Source organism: Cyprinodon variegatus, unplaced genomic scaffold (genome assembly GCF_000732505.1).
Source record: "Cyprinodon variegatus isolate N-32 unplaced genomic scaffold, C_variegatus-1.0 Scaffold18, whole genome shotgun sequence".
NCBI classification, from domain to species: domain Eukaryota; kingdom Metazoa; phylum Chordata; class Actinopteri; order Cyprinodontiformes; family Cyprinodontidae; genus Cyprinodon; species Cyprinodon variegatus.
Genome location: NW_015150471.1, coordinates 1,493,696 through 1,519,238, shown reverse-complemented (window position 1 = coordinate 1,519,238; position 25,543 = coordinate 1,493,696). Strand labels below are relative to the sequence as shown.

The window sequence follows — 25,543 nt, the reverse complement described above, 5'->3', positions numbered from 1 at the left end:
TAAGCCAGCTCATTTAAATTAGGTTTAAGTGTAAATTTAACACACAGCTGTTCACTAATTTGCCATGGGATGAAGTTTTTTTACAGACGAGGGGCAGCGAAAAGTTAAGCTGAAGACTGAATGATGTGGATTAAACATAAATAAAAATTTAGTATTTGGGAATCTTAAGCCATGCTTATGACAAAAAAAAAGACTCAGCTTCTAAAGTTACACTCAGGCAGTGGGCTGCGTTTAAAACCCTAAATCTGTTTTAACAAAAAAAATTTAAAAAACACTCAATCGTCCAATGTAGAAAACTAATTTCAGAGTGGTCAAGTCTATGGTTTTGAGCTGTAAAGTCATTACCTTCATTCTCGGCCCTGATTGAGGTAAAAATGTCCGCAAGTAGCCTTAATATTGCAACTCCTTAAGGAAAACCCTGGAGCAGCTCAGACAGCCGCCGCCCCTCTGCTTCTGCTGCACCACCTTCAAGTTAAAACCCTGCAGAAGCAGAAGTGCCCTGTTCTATTAGTTCAGGCAGCTCTGTGATCCAGATATTTATCCCAGTGGAACCCATATATAATAAAAATACATAAATATTGAAGAAATTATTGCATATAAAACAATACAAATATTATTTGTATTTATTGATTTTAAATCATTAATAATGTCATTTTCAAAGATCCAATACATAAAAGCAAGAAATCTTTAAAATCTGGATTTGAGAGTTTCTAAGCCAAAAGAGAGGAAAAATAGCAGTATTTAAACTTCTGAATGAGTGGATTATCTCATTAAATTTTACAAAACAAAAACATTTTAATGACTTGGACTAAAAATTCTATCTAGTTTTGCCAAATAAATGATAACAAATCATCTAAATGTAAAAAAAAATTAGGTTTTTTTCTTATGGATCCTGGAATAGGTTACTATCTTATAAGATTATTATATATAGTTTTCCTTTTTCCATACTTAAAGTAAAAAAAAAAGATCCCATATTTTCCCAGACAGCATAGGAACCCTGGCATGCCGTTGGTCGATGCATTTACAGCCCAAAGATATTAGGAAAAATCCATTTTGATGCTTTTAATGAACAGAGCAAGAAAAAAAAAATCCCAAAAATGTACCATTTACAGAAAAGTCAAAGATAACCTAGCCAGTATAGTAGATTGGTGCATCTCTAAACAAAACAGGCGTCCTGGTTAAAAATAAAGAGATTTAAATATCAGAATCATACAACAACTTGACATGCACATCATATCTGAGTATTAATGTACATGAAGTTTTGTTGTTAAAAACAGCAATAATGGCAGAGAGACCCTAATACAAATATAACATGAGATCTAAAGACATAATGACGATACCTACACATTATAGACACATTGCTTTTACATTCATATATGTCAACACTTAAATATGTATATACAGTATACATATACATATATATATATTATGATGTATACAGATATATTGGGAAAGTAATTATTTGCGGCATTTATGATGGGTAAAAGCCATTTTGATATTTGTCCCACCAGATTCTGAGTTTATATAATCTGGATTGTTGGACCAAGACTCAGACTAAAGCCAGTTCTTTCTCTTTATTTCCCTTCAATCTACTGTAGATACCATCCTTCCCTGGACAAATACATTTACAATCATCAACTAATGCATTGTCATTAGCAAACAGCTATAGAACTGAGGGTGTTACATGAGTACTACTGGGTAATTCATTCCAAATATGATTATATTTCATATATCTGATAGGGTATTGACATATATTGCAATGCTTCAGTGCATACAAACATCAAGTGTATGTTTATGTGTGCATGGGTTTCTGTTTGGCACACATGTAGGGCTGTGGGTGTGTTTTGACAAACGGTGTTAATGAAATAGTGGCATCTGATACTAGCTGAAGGGCTGTGGGTGAAGGGAGCTGGCAGTGGATTTACTCTCTGGTGCGATGACAGAAACGCTCTCGACTGAAGGCCAATGGCATCCTTCCCAGCTGACACGTTTGACACTGTAAGGCCTCTAGATTGAAACTGGCTTTTTTAAGCGTCCAAGCGACCGGACAGTGACAGATTAAGCTCATAAAGTGGTCATTTATGGAAGAGTGCTGCTTATATTTGGGTTCTTGGGTGTTGGCTCTTTTCAGATATACATTATCACTGTTATCTAAATGGATTGGAGCAGAGTGCACAAATATGAAGAGGTCTGCTTTACTTTAAAATTGTTGGAGCTGAATTTCTAATAATACAACTTAAGAACTTTTTTGTTCATAAGACCCATCAGAAAAATATCTTGTCTTGCTTAGAAAAAAAAAACAGCAGCACATGTCAGGGTGGCTAAACTACATCCTGTTAAATGCTGCTTTAATTAGACCAATGTTCCTCAGCTGAAGCCTAGTAAGCTGGGATTCCTCAAGGATCCATTTTGACTTTTCCGCAATTATTGTCTTATTTCTTGCCCTGAGGGTCTACATTAAGCAAAACATTACATTTCCTGCTCCTGCCATGCTGATGACACCCTGATCTATTAGCATATTAAAGAGAACATTTGATTTTAAACTGTATTTAATCAGTTTAGTTAGATTAATAACCTAAATAAGGTTTAAGTTACCCAAGTAAACTTATTTGCTAAATTCAACCTCCTTATCAGTTGAGTTAATTTTTCTGGTCAAATGGCCTTACTATTCAGGCCTTAAGATTAACACCCACCAATCTGCAAAATACGAGTGTTTTTGTTTCCTATATTCTCAATCTCATGCCGTACTTTTTTTTTTTTTTTACTGCTGTAAAAATGTTTTATAACTGTGTTCATCACTTTTTTTCTGTTTTAGTTTTTATCTTTTGAATTAATCTTCTACTTCCCTGGAGCTCTTTTAATATTTAAAGAAACAACCCATTTTATTACTTTGTAAACTTCATATTTTCCTTCAAAGGCAAGGGAAATTTATTTATTAGACACCTTTCAGTGGCAAGTCAATTAAAAGTGCTGCACAAGAGAGGAGATTAAAAAAATGTGCATTGCAGAGGCATAAAGGCAACCTTAATGGTTAAAAAGAATGTTACTAGCTAAAATGATTGATAAAAATGAAAGAGAAGTTATATTGAAAACTTAACTAGTAATGTTTAGATAGCACAGTCAGATTGTGCTCTATGCAAATTCATTTTAATAAATCAAGGGTTTTGGTACTTTTAAAGTATTCTGGGAGTTTGTTACAAATTAGTGGATAATAAGAACTAGAAGCTGCTTCTTCATCTTTGGTTCTGGACATGCAGGGTAGACTTAAGCCAAAGGAGCTGAAATGTCTGGGCGTCTGATAATAACAATGTATTTAGGTTTTAAGGCAATAATTAGCAGCTTTAATCATAATAAGCAAATTATTCCAAACAACAAAAAATGTGGCTACTGAAAATGCTGAGTGGCTAGTAGCTTTGGAAAACCACTACCCACATTGGCTGGTGAGCAAAAGGACTCGCATGTCTATATGCAGATGTCTGAAGTTGAACAAAATCAATCTAAGATGATTTTCCATTTTTTAAGGTATAAAGCTCAACAGAGGCCTCTTTCATCAATGTCCGAGTTCCTCCAGGGAGTGAAAACTCTAACTTGATTGAACGAAAAATAAGAACCTGAAGGAAAATGCATTCATGATAAATAGTATATTTTCTCTTTCTGTAAATTATGCCTTTATTTAAATGGGATTTTCTTGTTGCAGCACTAAACTGATTGGTGGTGGAGAAAATACTCCCCAAGTGAAAAAAATGTGACTGTGACTTTGGATTTATTATAGGGATTTAATAAAAAAAAAGCCTAAAAATATAAACTAGAAACACGATCTAGTGCTGCAGAGTTATGATTAAATTCTGTTCCTTCTCTATTCCCTATTCATATATCATACGAAGTGGATGAACGTTTCTATAACTAGATTTCTTTTCTCCAGCTGGAGGATGTGGATTTTGTCACAAAGAAGTGTACTTACAAATATAATGGAAATAGATATTTCCATTTTATTGTTTTAACATGGAACTAACTAGACTCACAATCCAACTAAAAGGAACATTCTTCACATAAAATATAGCGTAACATGAGCGAGCCACACAGCTCATTATTTCTAATTATCACAACCCTCAATGGTTTTTGGTGTTTTGACTCTTTTACTGCCAACGTTGTCAAACTAGAAGCCAAAAGTGAAACGGAACAGCCAGAGTGTAGGAGCATTCGAGAGCGAGAAGGTGTATTTATTTAGTTTCTTGTGTATAGAAGATAAAGACTTAAGTATATTATGGATTAAATCTGGGTGTCTTTAAAGTCTATGGAATGTTTGGGATTTTCCTTCATCCGCTTTTTCTCCGTGTTCAAACATTTTTGAAATTTAGGATATTTTTTCTCCTTTCTGCAATTTACTCCAGTTCGCAGAGAATCACTGACATTCCGGCAGTGGAAAACTATGGAATGATTGTGCTATAATCTTCAGTTTGATACAAATTTGTAAGAATAGCTTAAAAATCAGGGGAGGTTTTTCTCTTGTTAAAATCGTATTGAAATCAAAAGAATGCGTTATGAAGGTACGCTTGTCATCTTTCAAATTTAGAGAAATTCTGCCCAGAGGTGAAGTTTGGAGTAATAGAGAAGAAGGTGGGAAAATTTAACTGTTTGTGCATACATGAAGGACAGGTATTTACACAGATAAATGCATGTTTGTACCCCTGATATGTTAGATGGGTGCTGGTTCCGTCAGGATGCGATCGGCCTGACGAGAAGAGACGGGTCCTTTAGACATCTCTCCTGTTTTCATTTGGTCTTTGTTTTCCCCACCTCTCCGTTCAGCTTGCCCTCCTTTGCCAGCTTCTCGTTGAGTTGGCACAGCTGGCGTAGGAAGCCGTCGTTGGGGCCGATCTCTCTCTTCTGCCTCACGGTGGCCAGAGCCTGCCGAGCATCCATTTTATGTCGTATCATGAGGTAAGCAACGACCATGGTCGGAGAGCGGCTGTAGCCTTCTCTGCAGTGGACATACACCTTCCCTGGAGGACCGACATCAAAACCGTAAGAGGCATTCATGCAAACCAGGAGCAAAAAAATGCAATTTTTAAAAGACATTAAGGTAGAATTCAATGTATTTATAAAACAATGTTTTATCCAGAGATGGGAAGTAACGAAGTACAAATACTTCGTTACTGTACTCAAGTAGATTTTTCTAAATATTTTTACTTTACTTTACTACTTATTTTTATGGCGACTTTTTACTTCTACTCCTTACCTTTTTACACAAATATCTGTACTTTCTACTCCTTACATTTTAAAAAATTGGCTCGTTACTTTAGTTTTGAATCATTTCAATGGAGTTACCGTTATTATTTTTCACGTCATCAATACCAAATTCAATCTAATTGGATGGGAATCTACGTTGCATTTGACGCACCACTACAAGATGAATCGACAGATTCGGCGGTATTCATTGGCGGCAAATCATTGCAGCTTGGTGGCGGTGGCGTTAGCATAGTAGCATGGACGACGAGATGATTGAAAATGAACACAACGGAGATCTAGTCCTATTGGCAGACATCCATTTAAAATGTAGGCAACGGCATGAAAAAAGTGGTTTCTACTTTTACTTTTATACTTTAAGTAAATTTACAAGCCTGTACTTTGTTACTTTTACTTGAGTAAAGAAGTTTAATCAGTACTTCCACTTTTACCAGAGTATTTTTTAACACAAGTATCCGTACTTTTACTCAAGTACGGAAAGTGAGTACTTTTGCCATCTCTGGTTTTATCCGAATGTTAAACTTGAAGTGCTCTGATTGACAATTAGCATGGGTTATATTAATTGTTTAAAAAATATCCATCATCTTTTTTTGACACTTTTTAGGTTTCAAAATAAATTTCTACATTGCATATTAGAAAAGAAATAAGGGCTTTAGTCTGGGTCGATAACGAAACCATATTTTTTTTCCTTCATTTTCAGAGAAAGAAATATTCAGATATATCAAAGTAAGGCAAACAAAAACAGAAAGTATTCCAAAAAAGTTACAAAACGATCCAATGGACTTTGTTTCCAAGTTTAAAGATGTTTCACTTCCCATCCAGGAAGCTTTTTCAATTGAAAATGTCTGAAATAGCGTTGAGTTTGAGGCTCTATAGAGTGGACCAAAAGCGAAAATATAGATTAAAGATATGAAGCTCTGACTATGATCTGGATTACTGAGAATCTTCACCAGCATAAAAATAGGTACTGGAACATGTGGCACACAGTGGATCTGTGACTTTCTAAAGCCCTGATTTAAAGGAAGAGTCAGTCAAAACCAACAATCTCAATCATCAGTTCATCTATCACCCACAAAACTAAGCCAAAAAGCATGCATACCATGTTCCTCAACAGTTTTATTAATTATACAATATTCAAATCCCTCTGACAACTTCTATTGGACATCTTTTTAGTGATGACTTCAAGTATTTGCAATAGGAAAGTAGCCAGGCCATCAATCTAATTTTTGTTTCTCTACACGGAGGGACTCTGGCTAGACCAAGCAAACATGAATGGAACTTCAAGGCAAACAGAACATGTTGGTTAAATCAAAAGATATATCTGCCAGTGGCAAGGATTATTTTGCAATTATTGGTCTTTGAACTCTGAATACAGCTTTTTACTGATGCAATTTTAGTCTTGTTGCACTAACAGAACAAATATTTGTACTTAAATTACAATTTTTTTTAAATCCAGCAGAACTAAATTAAAAGATGATATCTATTTATATTAAAAAAAAATGTCCTCAGGCTTAGGATAATGGCTGTAAATGGATAAAATATTACATGTAATGTATATAAATATTAATGGCTAAAAATGCATGACAGTAAAGAATATTTTTTCATTTGAATACTTAAAAAACAAACAATTATGATCCACATGATCAGATTCTATGAGACAGAAGGAGTTCACATTTATTTAAGCAGAGTTATCAAACTATAAAACCGCTGGTGTCGAAGAATAAAAGTAGCTTTAGGCTTAAGAAACATGAGGCCAAAACAAGAAGATGAATTAATAAAGAAAACAAAGAAAACTGGGGGCAGATGCTGTGACTAAAGCTGCTGAGGACAGCAGTTTTTCTGCCAGGAGATGCAAATACAACACAGAACCTCTGCTGCAGAAATCAGTCACAAAGGAACAAAGTCACACCTGGATAGATGAACATTGTCTGTATCTGTACAGAACATATTGTAGCCTATACTGACCCACCAGTTATATGCAAAGGCTAAATCTGGTGGCATGTTGGGCTGAAAATCCCAGGAGTGATTTACAGTAACAGAGCAGCTGATATACTGGTCTCAGGTCAGATCTGCAGATTCTGCACTTCCTTTGAACACCCAACCCCCTCTGTGTCCTTCTTCTACTTTATTCTATTTTTAACTTCTGATATTCTTCCCTCTCCTCCTCCATATTGGCTGAGAACAAACCTCTGCCAATGACATGACCTCTTCTGTTCCTAATCCCCCCGCCAACCATGGATCAATGCTGAATCCGAATCATCCTGTTAAAGACGCCAGATCTTTGGCTTATACCTTCAGTTATTATCTCGCCATGTCCACGTCAGCTTTGTCTTGCATCTTAGTGCTTTTTCCATCCAGTTCACCTTTTATTTGACATTTATCAGCTACAGCCAAAAATCTAAGAGCAGCACAATATATTGGAGTATCTTTTATTTCAGTAACTCTGTATAAACCTTGAGTCTAATAATATATTGAACAGGTTGATACAGTTCAAGCTTTTATTTCTAATAGGAGGGTTGACCCAAAAAAAATGACAGCTCATGAAAACATTAATAAAATAACTACTTCATAAAATAGAAATGTTAGATTATGGCCTTCATGATAATGGCAGTTGTCACGTTTTGTCATAGTTAAAAAGCCTGGCTCATCACAGGGGGCTATTATAAGAACATGAGTAGGAGTAAAATACAAAAGTAACACTAAAAGGGGAAACCTTAATTCAGAAAATTATAGTTATCTAAAAAGTTGTTTTAGATGTTAATAGCTATAGGAAGGATTGATCTCCTGTAGCAGTCTGTCTTGCAGCGGGTTTGGACAAGCATAAAAGTGAAGATACTCTTACTGTTCAATTTGTCTTCCTTTAAGGAGGATGTTTAGGGTTGTCTATAATGTTCTTCATTTATGAAGTTATTTTCTTGGTGATATGTTCTGATGCAATCTTTCTTTTTCATTTATTTAAATAGTAAATAAAAATCCCAGAGTTTGAAGGGTAATGAGGGACAAAATCTTTCCAAAAAAAAAAAGAAAAACAATCCACTGGACTTTGTTTCCAAGTTTGAAGACGTTTCACTTCCCATCCAGGAAGCTTTTTCAATTCAAAATGTCAGGAATAGGGTTGAGTTCGAGGTTTTATACAGTAGCCCAACAAAGCTTTGTTGTTGTTTTGAAAACATGCAAATTGGGACAGACGAAGGGGTCCAACAAATTGGAATGGGGGTCGTTTGGCTTCTTTTGTTGGTCTGCAATGACCCATACCCGTCTAAGTGTCTGAAAGGTCGGTCGTTAAAGGGGATTTTTGGCCTGGCTGAATAGACAAGGTCCTCCGCTCTCGGGCTTGGGCTGCGATGATAACGAGAAGGGATTAACTCAATTGCTGCATTGTAGGTCTTTGAAAGGTAGAACCTGAGTCCACCCCCTCTGTTTAAGTTTTTTTTTTTTTTCTTAACATAGGTAGCTTCCTTCACACCCCTTTCAAACCACCTATTTTCTTTGTCCAAAATGTGAACATTCAGAGCATTGTCTTGTCCAGGGGAGGTAGCTCTTTTGTGTTGGGCCATGCATCTGTGGAGAGGTTGTTTGGTTTCTCCAATATAAAGATCAGAGCATTCCTCACTGCATACAACACTCCGCTCATATTTCCTTAGGGACAAAATCCAACTTTCCTAAAGTCTAGTGTAAAGTTTCCACAGTCAGTAATGATTTGTGGACTCATACCATCTGCTGGCTTTAGTCCATTGTGTTTACTGGGTTCTGTTCTTCTTATATTGGCTTACATTCTTATTCTGGTGGATTTTTTTTCTTAATTATTATTCAATATACCTCTTTTAAAGGGTTCAAATCCTTTTGAACCCATCTCAGCATTCATTTTTAATTTCCTTCATCTCCGAAGGCCCCAACCGAGCTGCAGGTCCTTCTAGTTGTACTCACCTTGTTCTCATGTGACTGATCATCTCCCCAGCCATTATAAGCCAGTCAGTACCTATCATCCTTTTCAGATCCCTGTAAGCTAGGTCAATAATTGTCGCATTGTGTGGGGCAACAATGACACAATTGTGCCATCATGTCATATGGTTGTGCATCATTAAATTTTTGGTAACTGCTCTGTTTAGCCAGAAAAAAAACATTCAGATTTTTCACACACAAATTATTACTTCAAAAACAGATGGAAGATAGTAACAGAAAAGGAAAAAAAGAACATAAAAAAGTTAAAAAACATAAATGTGAGTCATAAGTTCGATTTGACACATCAATGCATACTGGAAATATATCTAGGTACAGTTTAATATCCTTTACAAGGTAGTTTTCTCTTCATTGTTTTACTATAAAATGTGTTTAAACCTTTGGAAGTTAAATAATTATGTTTATGAAAAGAAATTATTTGATAAAACAAGTATTTATTTTCTTTCTCACCATCTTTCCATTGCTTATTTAGGGTTTCTCTGGTTTCTCTCATGTCTCGTACACTGTGCGATTTTCGGGATGATTTTCCAGTCGTGCGAGAATCTATCGATCGGGCCGACTTTCAGCCTGATCGTGCGCCGTGAGTCGTGTAGTGTATAGGGGGTTACGAGCGATGATCAGCCTCTCACAACCACCTCCCGATCAGGAATCATGAGGTCGGGAGAATATCAAACATGTTTGATTTTCTCCCAACCGTCGTGGACAAATCGCTCAGAGCATTGCACAGCATTGCACAAATTACCAAGGTAGCGTGGTTCACTATAGTGAGCTTAATATCCCCCATTTGTTTGGCTTCAGAATAGAGAGCTACAGAGCAGCTCAATCTCACTGCGGAGCTGAGCCTGACGTGGTTTTTAGTCGTACAGTGTGAGCAGATAGATCGCACCAACGTAAATCACGAGCTGCTTAAAGGTGCATTTAGAACGAACAAGGTGTCTATTGCCAGGGCAGTGGAATTACATAGTATTCCTATGCAAACCGCACTGGGAAAGGTGGGAAAGAAGCCACTTATAGTAAAAAGTTACTAAATCCTCGTATGGTGAATAAGATGACATAAGAATATTTTTGACCACATTCTAAAATTCTTCTTATAAACTCTCATGAATAGAAAACCCCAGAAGGAAGTGTTCTACCTTTTCACCAAGATTCCTCCTTGTTTATTGACATAGTTACAGACTTAATTTGTTTTGAACTATTTTGCATAATTATTAGATCAACTGCAGCTTGCTATCAAAACCAATAAAACCGTTGCCCGACTCCAAACCCCCCACCACTCCACCCCATTACTAAGAAAGCATGAGAGCAGATCCTCATTAAAAATCTTGACCATGACCTTTTTGGTGCTGTGAGCTATAAAATGTCACAGCTAATGCGCAGAGCACGTCATCTTACTGCTGCAACAGCATCTTCCTCAATCTTTTCTCTTTTCCACTTTACCTATTGACCTCTACACTTCATGTTTTTGCCAAATTGCCTTGTATTTAAAGTTACCCCCCTTGGTAACAGCTGGTTATAAAATCAGGACACAAAATGGATGGTTCAGCACACCGCTTGGTAGTGGATACATTTTCTTTAAATTTTGAAAGAGCGGGAGAAGATTTTGAGGTAAAGAAGGCCTGCATTCTCCTGGGTCTGGAGGTTTCCTCCGTTTTGCTCTCTTTCTTGTTGTACAGCACACCTGACCTGGCAGCAAGATCAGATTTAAGGGGCTACCTTGTGGTTTCTGCTTTATTTGCTCACTTCTAGGGAGTTTAAAGGACCAGAGTTTAAACAAACCGACGTAAGAACCAGTTGTGTAACGTATAAAACATTTAGCCAATGTTGACAAAGAGGGACATGATCCGATAAGAGAATATGGAGCGAGGCTCAAGGGAGTTTCAGATTTAGCTTTCTGATTATCCTCTGTCCTGACTTTTGAGACGCATAACAATCACTGAATCATTAAGGATGATTTAATTATGAAATGGTGTCGCCTCTGTTTAACAGGCAGCACTAAGAGCTCGGTTTGCTTCAGTGTCAGTCTAGTCATCTCCTATACCAGGACTCTTTGGGAAAGACGACTAGAAAAGGCAGCTTATGAAAATAAATCAATGAAAACAGTTTTGAAGCCAAGATCTGTCAAAATAAAAGGATGATATATGCATGTTTCAAAATAACTATATTAAAAGCAATGATACTAACCTTAATAGACTGCAAGACCATTAATTCGAGTGGATGTAATGCAATGATTTCTTTCAATAAGACTGTGCCTTCATTTTATAAGAAAATTATATTAAAAACTTTTTGCAACTCTTTTAATACACACAAAGCAGTTTACAAGCTGCAAGTTAAAAGAAAAGAACTTTATAAAAAGAACAGGAACGGGAAAGTTCTCACCTTTGCCATTATGATGCGCCAGTCCTTTGTCTATAAAATCCACCCCCTCCTCAAAGAAGGCACTAAGGTTGAAGTCCTCTGTGTCGTTGGCTGGAATGCCATGGTATGTAATCCCAGTCCCGGCGTAGAACTCCGGACTGGTGTTGACATGCATGAAGGAGGTACCCTCTGCTACGTTTAGGACGTGCGTCACCCCGAGTTTCTGCAGTCGCATCGGGTTGTGGGCCACAAACCTAAGTGGGAAGGGATGAAAGATTGCTGAAGCTGAAAGAAAGTGAAGGTCAGTTATGCAGCAGGTTTGTTTACAGACTGTGGGTCTTAAACTCCTAAGTGAAACATACTACTGTTCACATCTACACAATGTATTAGCTAGAACGATTAATCGGCGGGCCATTTAGCGTCTGGCTCATTAATTGACATCGGCCACAATGTGGCTGAAATAAAAACTTTCTATTTGCTGCAAACAGGTTAAAGAAACTTCGGGTTGTTGCTGGTTGTTGGTTCTACTCCTTTTAATTCTATTTAATACTACTTTTCAATTCCATCTTAAATAATATTTTTGGTTATAATGACAATTTGAGTTTGACTTTTGTTGGATAGCACAAATCCCGTGTAAGTCCATGTTTTTTTTTTTTATATATTCTGGCAGATATATATCAGATATCAGCCAAAATATCATATATTGTTTTATTAAAGCCCCCAATATCGATTTCAGCCTTAAAAATCCCATATACGTTTGGCTCTTCAAAGTACTTTAGGTCTGACAATAGATTATGAATACTATTATACAGATTGCATGTTTTGCAGGTAAGAAAATTAAACTAATACAAAGATACAAGGGTTTTAAGCTCCATCTGTTTCGTTATCGACTGAATTAAATCCTCATGTAAAAGAGCTCAGTGGTATTCCTGTATAAGAACCCAGTGTACAGGTTTTGAAGTGATTTTCTTAACTTTATTGTTTTCTTCGTATTTACTCTGCCCCCTTTTCTTTTCCATGTCAGTTCAAAAACAAATAAAAAAGCTTGGTTTTACAAAAAGAAAATCTTAGTCTTACACTACCAAACATTTTTACATTGTATGGATGCATTGCAAGACAAACCTAGATAACAAAATTTTCCAAATTTATGTTTTTTCATGGTTCCTTATAATTTGGTTGAGGAAGATTAAAAGTGAAATTCAGCAAAATTCCCAATTATATGACACAGAGCAAAGCTACCCAACAACAGGAGTGAGCATAGCTGTAGCTGTGTATTTAGCCATCCTGCAAGACTGCGGCAGCTTTACTCGTTTAATTTCAGAGCCAACAGTCTAAACATTTTTTGGATTCTCTCATCTTCATCTTTGTTCTTGTCATTAGAACTCTTATTGTACGAGCTATTGTACTGTAATTCTTTACTATCCCGAAGTCTGTGGTTAAAAGCCTTCAGCTGATCCAAAATGCTGCAGCTAGAGTTCTTATGAAAAACTGAAATCATAGATTCTCTTCATCTGCTTCCTGTTAAATCCAGAAAAGAATCTAAAATCTTCCTTCTCAAATATAAAGCCTTAAATGGCCAAGCTCAATCTTACATCAGAGATATGATTGTTCATTATATTCCAAACAGAACACTTTGCTCTCAATCTGCAGGTTTATTAGCGGTTCCTAGAATTTCTAAATGTAGAATGGGATGCAGATCTTTTATTTATCAGGCTCCTCTCCGTTAGAACCAACTACCAGTTTTATGCGTGAGGCAGACACCCTGTCCACTTTTAAGAATAGGCTTAAAACTTTCCTTTTTGATCAAGCTTATAGAGTGGCTCATGTTACCCTAAGCTAAAGCTATAGTTATGCTGCTATAGGCTTAGACTGCTGGAGGACATAGAAACACCTTTTCATCATTCCGCTTCATTCCATCTCTATTCTGCCAATATGCAGAATTTGTTAGTCCCATGTGTAACCTTCTGCTCTCTCTGCTTTTTTTCATAGAAGCTCTCAATCTGGTCTGTTCCTGTTTGGCTGTGACTCCATCCTGGAGAGAAATATCAACTGTGCTGCAGCCATTAACACCTGTTATAGATGTTGGTTCTTGGTCTGAATTTCAATGTAGTCCTGTTTCTCTGACTGTGACTAACTGGATGTGCTCTCGTTCATCCTTTGACGTGGGGGCTGGCTTGGAATTCTTCTGCCTGGCTGTGTGTTTTCTGGACAGGGCCGCCTGTGGACCTAGTTGACAGTTGCATTTTTTATCTCTGCTTCTTTTTCTATGTCTGCCTCAGTCTCCTTGAACCCCAGTCGGCCTCAGCAGATGGCCGCTCACACTGAGCCTGTTTCTGCTGGTGGTTTCTTCCTGTTAAAAGGGAGTTTTTCTCTCCACTGTCGCTACAAGCATGCTTGGTGTGAGGGACTGCTATTGGGTCAATGAGTCGATGCAATCAGCTGGTTTTCCTTAGATAGAAAACATCGAACAAATCTGACTGCATGATCTGGTTGAACTGTCTGTGTAAAGTGACCTGAGATGAAATGTGTTATGAATTGGCGCTATAGAAATAAACTGAATTGAAATTGAATTTAAACTAGCATTGCGCCGATGCTATTTTTTGGCCCCGATACCTGGCTGTGCAGTGTTGCATCTGTTTGAAAGGAATATCCTATTCAGGGAATATATAATTCTAATTTAGAATAATGTGATGTCATTGGAGGGTTTTGATAACTGCGTCAGTTTTTTGGGGGGATGACAAGCTCCATAACTGTTAACTTGCACAGACGTGCAAACATAATCTGAAGTTTGCAGAAGGTCAATAAATTTTACACTTATCTTTTTTTTTGTGATAAATGCCAGAAGACATTGTAGTCACATATTAAGTGGAAGAAGACGATTACAGTGCTAATCAGAATAGCCTAAAGCCAAGCCACATAGTTACAGCAACGGCTTATTTATTTCAACAATAATATGAAAACAAAGATACTTAAATCCCTTCAACTCATGCAGCCAATTCCACTTCATGCCCTTTAATTCCAGGACACAATACATCTTTTCCTGCTCCAGCTCAAGTGCTAATAAATGCTGCTTTTACAAACAGCAACTGCATATCAGATCTATACAGCTAACAAGGCACAACAAAGCCGTGCAGGATAGTTGCTGTCTGGCCCAACGCCTGAAAACACTTTACTATCCAACCTGCCTGAAAGCACTGTCCATTGATTGTGAATTAAAGGTCTGTGTGTGTATAAAACACTATGTTCTGTCAAGGTTTTATGGAGCATTTAGTGTCACTAATTGTGCACAATTTATATCCAAACTGCATATCTCTTTGCATATATGGTTATGCAGAGAAAAGCGTATTTAAAGCACTTGGAAATATTTTCGCATTTTGTGCTTTAATCAGATGTTAGGTGGTAAAACACATGATAAAACAGGAGTGTGAATTTAATACAATACAATCTGAAAATTTTGCTATACTATTGCATTCTACCTCAACTGTACACTTAATAGAACCATTTTTTGCAGAAGCTGCAAGTCTGTTGGGGTATGTCTATCAGCTCTACACATCTAGAAAATGAGGTTCTTTACTTACTTGTATAGGTGAACCTCAGTCTTACCGACTTGTTTTAGAGGTTTTAAACTAAAGGTGGCTAAAATGAGGGTCTGCCCATCTATTGAGCATAATTTCCCCAAACTTAGGGGGATAGTGATTGAACATTATTCCGATGTTAAATCAATGTTCTCCACCTCAACGAAGTGCAACGAGGGCTGAAACAATTAATCGGATTATCAAATTATTGAATCAATTATTGAAAATAATCGTCAACTAATTTAGTAATCGATTATTCATTAACTGCAGTTTAGAGACTGTGAAACTTGCCTTTAGCTGACAGAGCGGCCAACTTAGGGTAGTAATTATGCCAAGATTTAAAAGAAAAATATAAACATTTTGCATTTAATAAAATGCTCCTCAAATGGGAAAAATTTGAGTTTTATCTGATTTAATTTCGTAGAAAGTCTTCTTTAATGAACCTTTGGCTATCCGATTATTAATTGAATAATCGGTAAAAGAATCGACAGATTAATAGATTTGCAAAATAATCGTTAGTTGAAGCACTACTCCAAAAAATTTATATTTGAGAGGACTAAGTCCTGCGCAGTGAAAAACATTTGCATTGTTTCACTGGAACTGTTCAATGTTTTTAACTAAGTAAGATCGGAACATTGAGGGTTTATTGCGACCTTCGACCTGACGGCATTCGCAAAACACACCTGGTGGTGATATCACTACCATGTTGTCAGGATTGTTTTTATGAAAGGCAGAGAAGTTGGTGAGTAATAAAGGAAAGACTGCGATGAATTTAGGACAAAACCAGATAAAAACCTGCTACAGGCTGCAAAACTCCCTAATCTAGCACTGTTTCATCTTCCAGAGGCATCACACCTAAACTTAAAGACAGAGCTGCAATGGAAGGGTATTGATCAAAGACTAAGTTAAGACGTTAAATGAATTAAGAGGTCTATAGCAAAAGTGGTAAAGACTGTCCATAAATGCTTTGCATGCAGTCAGATATTCTGCAAAAAGAAATTGTTGAAGCATTTTTTTCTCTAGACAAGCAAAGCCAATAGATGCATAAGGCATAACAAAACATCTGCAGCAGTAATTTCAAAATAGCTGGATTAGAGCTACAAATTCACATTAGGTCCACAATTCTCTCATTTTTATTTGCAAGAAACTCAATCGACTCCTTCAATGGGCCACTTATTACCCGCTTGATACTAAGAATCTCTATAAAATGCAATGAAGATTGGGGTGGTGTAACTTCTGTAATGTATAACAAAGCAAATTTTCAGATTACCTTTTTTCTACTGTTTAGGCTGATTCTTAAAAGCTCTGCTGCAATTATGCAACAGTAAATCCTGCATAAATGTCATTTCTTCATGTCTGATTGTTGTTTAATATATTTTATCTTAACCTCTATATGGCTGTTTATCTCGTGGCTTTTTTAAGGTGCTTTCTAAATTAGGTTGTACGGTATAGTGGTAAAAGACACACATTCAAAACCATCAATCTCAATGAGTCTGGGGGGCTTGCTTTGACAGCTAGGTGTGCTTTTACTGTTATACGTGTTTAAAGTCAATACCTGGTCAGTAAGCCAAAGCTGGCTGGTTGACCTCGAGCTGCAAAAATGAGATGTTTGCAACACAGCAGCACTCCTACCACATATATAAAATAAACTAATAGATAAAATCCTGAAATTAAGCAGCCCAACTTCCTGTGTCTGAATGAAAGACATGGGACAGCTCCTCTGTTGTCATTAATAAGAAATCTCAGCTTATTAAGCCTGCATTCATCAATGATTAAACATATGCTTACAGTAGGAGCACTTTCAATTAAGCTGGAGAAAGAAACCTCAACACAAAATATAGTAAAGTGCTTCTCAACTACCCAACCCAATGCAGAGGCACACAGGGTTCAACTGGGTGCAAAGCCGACGCTTTCCCTCCTGCTGGAGTCCTAGCCTCCTCACCCTGGGATCTGCAGTCCCAACGCATCCATTATTAAAGAGCAACGTCACAGAAAGCCAGAAAACAGCCACACCTTTATTTTGTCGCTGAGCTGTGCAAGGTGGTGTCAAGAGTGCTGACTACAACTGCTCTGAAAAATACCACAGGTCTGCAAAGTACAGTCATAATCCATTTATGAACAGGAAAGGCTCTCAGACTAGTTGTGTAAACACAAGCGCAGCACCAGTGATTCTTGTTTACTGGCTGCATAGTAGATGTAACGATCAGTTGCAAAGTTTTTATCTCCTTAAGGACCAAATATTATAGAAAATAAATGGAAAAAACTACACAAAACACAGCAAAATTATGACACTACCATACAGTCCACAACAAAGCAAGCAAAACTAGTTGCTTGGTATTTTTGTTTTTTGATGAAACAACCAAAACCTTTTATTCCGTATTTTATATAGTATACCTAGATATGATACATATTTTTGTACTTTATCTAGGATAGGTCCTGGGGTTCTTTACTGTACCCTCATATGCCTTAAAAAAATTATTATTTTAAAGCAACCATCACTATGGAGTNCAATTATGCAACAGTAAATCCTGCATAAATGTCATTTCTTCATGTCTGATTGTTGTTTAATATATTTTATCTTAACTTCTATATGGCTGTTTATCTCGTGGCTTTTTTAAGGTGCTTTCTAAATTAGGTTGTACGGTATAGTGGTAAAAGACACACATTCAAAACCATCAATCTCAATGAGTCTGGGGGGCTTGCTTTGACAGCTAGGTGTGCTTTTACTGTTATACGTGTTTAAAGTCAATACCTGGTCAGTAAGCCAAAGCTGGCTGGTTGACCTCGAGCTGCAAAAATGAGATGTTTGCAACACAGCAGCACTCCTACCACATATATAAAATAAACTAATAGATAAAATCCTGAAATTAAGCAGCCCAACTTCCTGTGTCTGAATGAAAGACATGGGACAGCTCCTCTGTTGTCATTAATAAGAAATCTCAGCTTATTAAGCCTGCATTCATCAATGATTAAACATATGCTTACAGTAGGAGCACTTTCAATTAAGCTGGAGAAAAAAACCTCAACACAAAATATAGTAAAGTGCTTCTCAACTACCCAACCCAATGCAGAGGCACACAGGGTTCAACTGGGTGCAAAGCCGACGCTTTCCCTCCTGCTGGAGTCCTAGCCTCCTCACCCTGGGATCTGCAGTCCCAACGCATCCATTATTAAAGAGCAACGTCACAGAAAGCCAGAAAACAGCCACACCTTTATTTTGTCGCTGAGCTGTGCAAGGTGGTGTCAAGAGTGCTGACTACAACTGCTCTGAAAAATACCACAGGTCTGCAAAGTACAGTCATAATCCATTTATGAACAGGAAAGGCTCTCAGACTAGTTGTGTAAACACAAGCGCAGCACCAGTGATTCTTGTTTACTGGCTGCATAGTAGATGTAACGATCAGTTGCAAAGTTTTTATCTCCTTAAGGACCAAATATTATAGAAAATAAATGGAAAAAACTACACAAAACACAGCAAAATTATGACACTGCCATACAGTCCACAACAAAGCAAGCAAAACTAGTTGCTTGGTATTTTTGTTTTTTGATGAAACAACCAAAACCTTTTATTCCGTATTTTATATATTATACCTAGATATGATACATATTTTTGTACTTTATCTAGGATAGGTCCTGGGGTTCTTTACTGTACCCTCATATGCCTTAAAAAAATTATTATTTTAAAGCAACCATCACTATGGAGTCTGACAGGCTATATCAGAGTTGATCAAAGTGCATTACATTTACACCAACAAACATCAAATAAAATAAAGCTGTAACAAAACTTATAATCAGAGTCCAGATTGCTCGGAGTAATGTGGACATGTAAACTTCAGGACATGGAATTTAATTATTACACATCAAAATACATAAAAATGACTAATTCATCAGGATTTGTGGATTTATAGACTCCTGTTCCACATCTTAGTTAGTCATGCTGCCCATCTATGGTCTACTTTATCAGCAAAGCTGTTTGAATGTGTCCAGAGCACTCCTTCCATCTCTGAAAATGATTGAAAATTTCCTGCATGTCAGGACTCCTGTTTTGTGTCTGTGTTTTCTGTGTTTGTCTCCCTTCATCCACCAGGAGGCGCCTGGTTCTGGTCCGCCTCCTCACACACCTGCGGATGGTTTCCTCGTTAAACGGAGTGTTCTTAACCTGCTGACTGCCAGTACTTCGACGCCAGAGTGTTTGCCAGTTTTAGGTACTCTAGTCAAGCTGAGCTTTTGTCAACCTGAGTTTAACTTTGTTTTGTCTTTGCCTCTTGGCAGGAAGTAGTCCTGCTAACTGGATCTCACGGACCTTCTCTCCCTGGAAGGATCACCTGAGCTTCAAACTGAGCGGGGTTCAAACAGGAGGTGTGGATCCACTTTCTCCAAGAGATCGTTTCAGCTTTCACTGAGAAAGGGATTATTCTCCACAACGACCCATTCAAGTCCCGCAGGAAATCTGAGTGGCAGTCAGTTTCTCCGTTCTCCAACAATCAACCGCATTCTGGGTAAAACCTGTTCCGTCCTCCACCGAATCAGACAAACACTGGAACCACAGCACACAGACAGGAGTCAAGGACACAACAACTTCACTGGAAACGTGAGTTGGCAACCAAAACCTCTTCTCCAAGTTTCACGAGTCAAATTCTCCACTGAGCCTGAACTAACCGCTGTGTTTTCCCCTCACTTTGCAGTTCCGGTTGAGCAGTGTTCTGAGCAACACTTCTCCCCCTGTTTACTTCTTCAATTAAACCCGTTAAACCTTTTACCTGGTCTCTCTGTTCGGTTTTCTGCATTTTTGGGTCAGAACTTTGAAACATCATGACACTGCACTTGTTTTGGAACAGCCATGCTTTACACGCCACATTTGGAACTACTTGCCTGCAGGCAAAGTTGCTAATATGTGCTCATAATATGGTGACAAAAAACAGGGGATGAGTTTAGTGTCAGACAGTTTAATAGGTCATAATTCTTTATTATTATGTAATTTAGGAAAAACAAATCACTTGATTTTTTCTGTTTAACTTCAATAAACTATAATGTCACTAAACTACCAAAACGGTGCAAATACATTTCCATATCTGCACTCAAAGAAAAAAAATCCAATTTATTTCCCACTAACTGTGTCATGGCCTGAAAAACCCTGCATCCTAACTATGAATCTCTGCCTGGAAATAGTTAAAGGGCGACACACCTGGGAGCCAGCTGAGGTTGTTTTTTTCCTGTGCAATCAGAGTGAGGATCTTAAATTATAATAAAAGTCAGTAAAATGGTGCATCGCAAGAAATACGGGTTCAAAAAATATCTACGCTGTTTTAAATGGTTTTGTGGCCAGCTAGACAAATATAGTTCATGTTAGGGTACGACTATTATGATGTAATAGGACTGCATAGAGGCTTTTACTATCCCCCTTTATATAAACAATGGATGAGACACAGTTCTAAACAATCAATATCAACTTTCTCTGCATGAAAATCTGCTATAAAGAAAAAACATTAAACTATGCTTTCATTGTTGTATTGTAAGAGTTTTATAAAGACATTTTAAACAAGATTAAATTTGCTGGCTAATCTGGACCCAACTTAATTTAAACATTTATAAATGACTGCATATTGTCAACTCTGTAGGTGTTGCCTCAGCCTCAGAATATCTAAAAGGAAATTAGCTATAATATTTATTGATTATCTATTGTTTTTTTATGAAATAATCAAAATGCAGAAGCTGAAGGCTCAAAATAAAAAACAAGAGTTATTTCGCTTTTATATGTAGGTTATATTGGTCTGTATATTTTAAGATGCATGCAGGGTGTAAGAAAACAACAGGAGCCACTAACTTTTTATGTTGTACCAGTAAGAATTAAAAATTTATTTCACACCTGCTCTTTGTTTCATCCAAGAGTGACAATTGTTTTCTTTCTTTCTTTGCAACCTTTTGATCTGATATTTAACCAAAATTATGTTGCTAGATGTTTATATACAGCGGGCTGTACATATTGCAGTATTTGGCTTTGTATAAGAATGCTCAAGAATGCTTCAATAAAAAGAACTTTTTCCCAGTTAAATTCCCCTAATGGGGTGTGGGCTCAGCGCCCAATGTTCCAATGTCCAGGAAACGCCCCTGGTCTGAAATATCTGTAATAGGTTCATGAGAAAACATCTGCTAGTTTTAGTCGGTGGGCAGGGCTAACCTCGATCCTGGCCAAGGTCTGTAGCAGCTTCCTCCATGGAGGAACACAGGTAACGCTCGCTAGAGATCAATGACATGATGATACCGACTAACCAAAAGCCCAGTCCTCCCACTAGACTCAACATTCTGTATTCTCCTTCTCTCTCCAACAGACATTTCAATCTGAAAAACTCACACGGGGAGAAAAGACAATTAAAAGAAATGTATACATACAATTACTTTATTTGGTGCTCAAACCTCGACAGGAAACATAGCGCTAAATTTTGATAGATATGCATGAACAGGAGTAAAAAACAGGGCTCTTTCCCCCCCACGGGTCTGAAACTGGTGGTGGAGTGGAGATAGATGAAGTTGGTCAGTCTGTAGACTGCTGGTTAGTGAGACGGTCTGCTGAGCTTTATGGGGAGATCCGGTGAATTGCATGAACTGATACTAGAGCTTCACTCAGGGACCTGGAAGATGGAAGTCCAGTTTGAAAAACACAGGTTGAGAGAACCTGTCCATGATGAGCAAGCATGAAGGGACAGTGGAGAGGAAAAACTCCCCGTTGGGAAGAAACCTCTGGCAGAACCAGGCTGAATATGGCGGACTTCTGCCGGACCAGTTGCGATGAGACAGGGAACGCAGTAAGAGTCCGGGAGGAATGACACTCATGACATTAAGCTTTAGCTACTATGGTGGAGGAGGGGCTGGAGGTGGGTTGAAACGGGATCACCTGAATCGAAGTCCGACACAACGTAACCACTGCTTGCACACTAGGCAGCAGACAAGTTGCCAATCGGATGCCTTTTAAGATGCACTTTGGATGCTTACTGGCTTCCATGGAGGCGGGGTTCAAAGCTGATTGGCTGTGTCCTATGCGGATAAAGGCGAGTAATCAGTTTATTCAGTTGAACTTCAACCTAGGCTCCATTTTCAAAAATTAACTCTTTATTTCCAACTTTTATTTCCTTTAAATGTCCTTATTTTTCTTTATTTTAGTTATGCATGCCGTGTGTTCGGCCCTTTACCTGCTGTTTTTATGATGCTTCATAAATAAAGTTACCAGGAAGCCCTTCCTTCCACAAGTTTCGAAACCTGGGTTTCCTTTATCAAAGACAAAAGCTAAACCAGCTAAATATTGACAAGCTTTAATCAGTATGCACACTGAGCAAAAATAATGCAACCATTTTTGGCATTAACTTAATCATATTTAGTTACTTTAACACATTTTTTCATGTTAGCAGGGTAGGACATAAACAATTATGTTTAAATAACCAATTATGATTAAGCAGATGCCAAAAAAAAATTTCTGTGCAGTCATATGCACAAAAGATAGATATATATCATACCTTTACAATAAATACATAAAGGCAGGTTGAATGCAGTGATCTACTTTTGCTTTTTTAGCATTCACACAATAAAACAACTCCCTAAAAGTCTTCTTGTGTGTTAGCTTTGAAGATAGCCATGAAGACTGAATACTCAGTTCTTCATAATCAGGGAACAAAACTTCATCATCAGACATAAAGCCTGAATTCTCAAAGGAAATTTATGAGGCTGAAAGCACATCAAAGTGCCTCTCAGACCTGCAGTATTGTGTGATGAGCTTCCACTGAGCGCAGGATTGCCAGCACTTCGCTTGGAGGCACGCCCCAGCAGACAGACATATTCATATTGATTTTAATGTAGCACGCAGATACAGAAATGTGCTCTACATCCTGTTATGCTGACCCTTCATTCTACTCTGTTCTGGTAGCCTCAAGATGTATGGAAGATTGCACAAAAAAGAACATCAAATACATGTAAAGTGCTTAATTATAACAGATCATATTTAAGCGTTTTTGCAGACTGTTTGAAGTTACAGTATGTAGCTATTTAGTCTTATGTGGGTTTTTGGTGCCTAATAGAAGATTTTTTAAGAAACAATCCAGCTAAAGCTTAAGCTATCCTGCTTGATGAGTTTTGCATACAGCATATTTAAAGACAGAGAATGTTTTTCATATTTTATATAAAATTTATACTGTAGTTTTGGTTTAATTAACTGCTTAGTAAGTTGTTCCTTCAGCAAATTTACAATCCTGCAATGACTTACTTGATTTCTAAATTAGTTAATGATTATTTCATTTAATCAATTCGATGTACGTTTTTAAACTGTGGCTCAGACTGAACCAACCAATAACTCAAAGCAGTTGATCTGCCGGGGTAATGCAGGCCTGCTGGGGGGAAAAACTCCTGTCATGACATAGATGTGTTGAAATATGGGCTTTAACCATCACCGTTTCTAAGTGAGATAGCTAGAAATGCTGTATAAAAAAAAAAATTATAAATAACTTCTTGGTGTAGAAGGCTTACAGCCGTCCATGTTTGAGCCCTTGCCTCGCAACGCTGCAAGTTCTGTTAGCTCTACGCCTGCAGAAGACACAGACGTCCATTCCCGTGAACACTGGGACGGAACTCAATGGGAAAGGAAATTTTTCTTATTTCTTATTTCAACCGTTGCGTATATTAGCGGCGACATATGAATTTATGAACCAAAAAAATTTGATTGACAGATAACCGTTTATATATGATTGGCCGAATTTAGGTGAACAGGCTGACGTATAACTAACTGGCCTGAATAAGATAACAGGGAAAAAAAAGCCACAGATTTTAAGACAGGTTTTTTTTAAAACAGAAATGTTCTAAATTTTGGGACAATATAGTCTGATAAATAGTACATTTATATACATGTTTAACCCAAAATGATTTGACATTTAAATATGACTTCCCTACGACTTTAATTTCAGCAGATACAAGGTCTAAAAACAGGGCTGAAAGCCTGAAAATATTTTAATTTTATCTCATTTATTTATATCTGCCATTGAAGGATATTGATTACTTTGTCTTATCCTTTGTCAGCTTGGTCAATTATTTTGCACCTTCTTACATAAATCTGTTTAAATTACATTAATAGATTACTAATAGATTTACACTTATTGGTTCGATTAAAGGTCTTTAAATAATAAATCTATAATCTGAGTTAGACTCCCTCACATTTCAATGTTTTAATTGAAATTTTATTGTTAGTGCATATTTGGCTTTTATGTGTGTCTTGTATGTAATGATGTGATGTAATTTTGATGCCTATCTTGGCCAGGTCTCCCTTGCAAAAGAGATTTTTAATCTCAAAGGGTATTACCTGGTTAAATAAAGGATAAATGAAAAAATTAGTTGGGGCATGTTTTAATGTGTGATAATTATTGTTTGCCAGTAATGTGAAGATAATGTGAAGACTGGACTTTATTTGTGCGTTCACATCTCTACCTAAAAAGATTATAGGACCTTTATGTTAAAACTAAAAAAATAAAAAACAGTAACTGTGCACTTTTAATTCAACAACTATAATCACAAACATTTAAACAACACAGCGACAATACGGTTAATTTTGATGGATTTAAACAATCTCTACCACAGATTTTAAAGTTTTAAGTGATTCTGCTCGGGACTATGTAAATGTAATATTGCATTTAATGCATTTAAAGTTTTTTAGTGTTTGAACAAACTGTAGGATGAAGTGAGAGCTGTTGGATGCTGGATAGAATGGGAGCGGCTGGTTGAAGACATGGCAGTGACATTGGAGGGATTCTATGGAGATATTTCTTCTTTCATATGTTGTCTCTGTTTTCAATTATCTATATCAATAAAGATGTGAAATGTTTGATTATTGGACTGTTTCCAGTCATCCGCCTAAAGGCTGTTTACTTGGAGCGCGCCCCGGCGCGCGTGTTGCCCAGCATGCGACACTCCTGTCACGGCTTAATTAAATAATAATAAAATAACAATCCACGAGACTGCCTCCGTGGGTGATGCATTTGCATTTAAAAACAGCACTCACGCGTTCCCGATATAAATCTTGGGGAAGACCTCGTTGTAGTGCTGGGTGGGGAGGTTGTAGAAGCCGCTGCCGTCGGAGAGAAGCTGGTTGAGCTGCTGAACGGTAACCTCACCGCCTGCAGCCGGGATGTCTGTCGGTGGGGGCGGCGGCTGATGGTGATGATGCTGCTGCTTCGTGGGGCTCAGGTGTTTTTTCATGGCTCGCCTTTATTTTTTCTTTAATATCTTTTTTTCCCCCTCTTCTCTCACCTGGTTTCAGATTATGACCACCCGGTGTTCAACAGATTCTCTTTTACCTTGGCACGTGAAAGCGCGAGCCCTTCAGTTTTCTCCCAACGGTGGTGGTGAAGCGCGTGAGTTTACGCAGTGGTTTT

At 37.4% G+C, this 25,543-nt stretch overlaps 1 protein-coding gene across 1 annotated transcript; it reads right to left on the bottom strand.

Moving 5' to 3' along the window:
• dusp3 (dual specificity phosphatase 3) lies at positions 1 to 25,494 on the bottom strand. Its single transcript, XM_015387417.1, has 3 exons — positions 25,171 to 25,494; positions 11,584 to 11,816; positions 1 to 5,003 (listed from the first exon to the last, which is right to left on the bottom strand). Exons 1-3 carry the CDS (start codon positions 25,365 to 25,367, stop codon positions 4,774 to 4,776), a joined length of 660 nt encoding a protein of 219 aa, XP_015242903.1. The 5' UTR covers positions 25,368 to 25,494; the 3' UTR covers positions 1 to 4,773.
• Between the last annotated feature and the right edge of the window lie 49 nt (positions 25,495 to 25,543).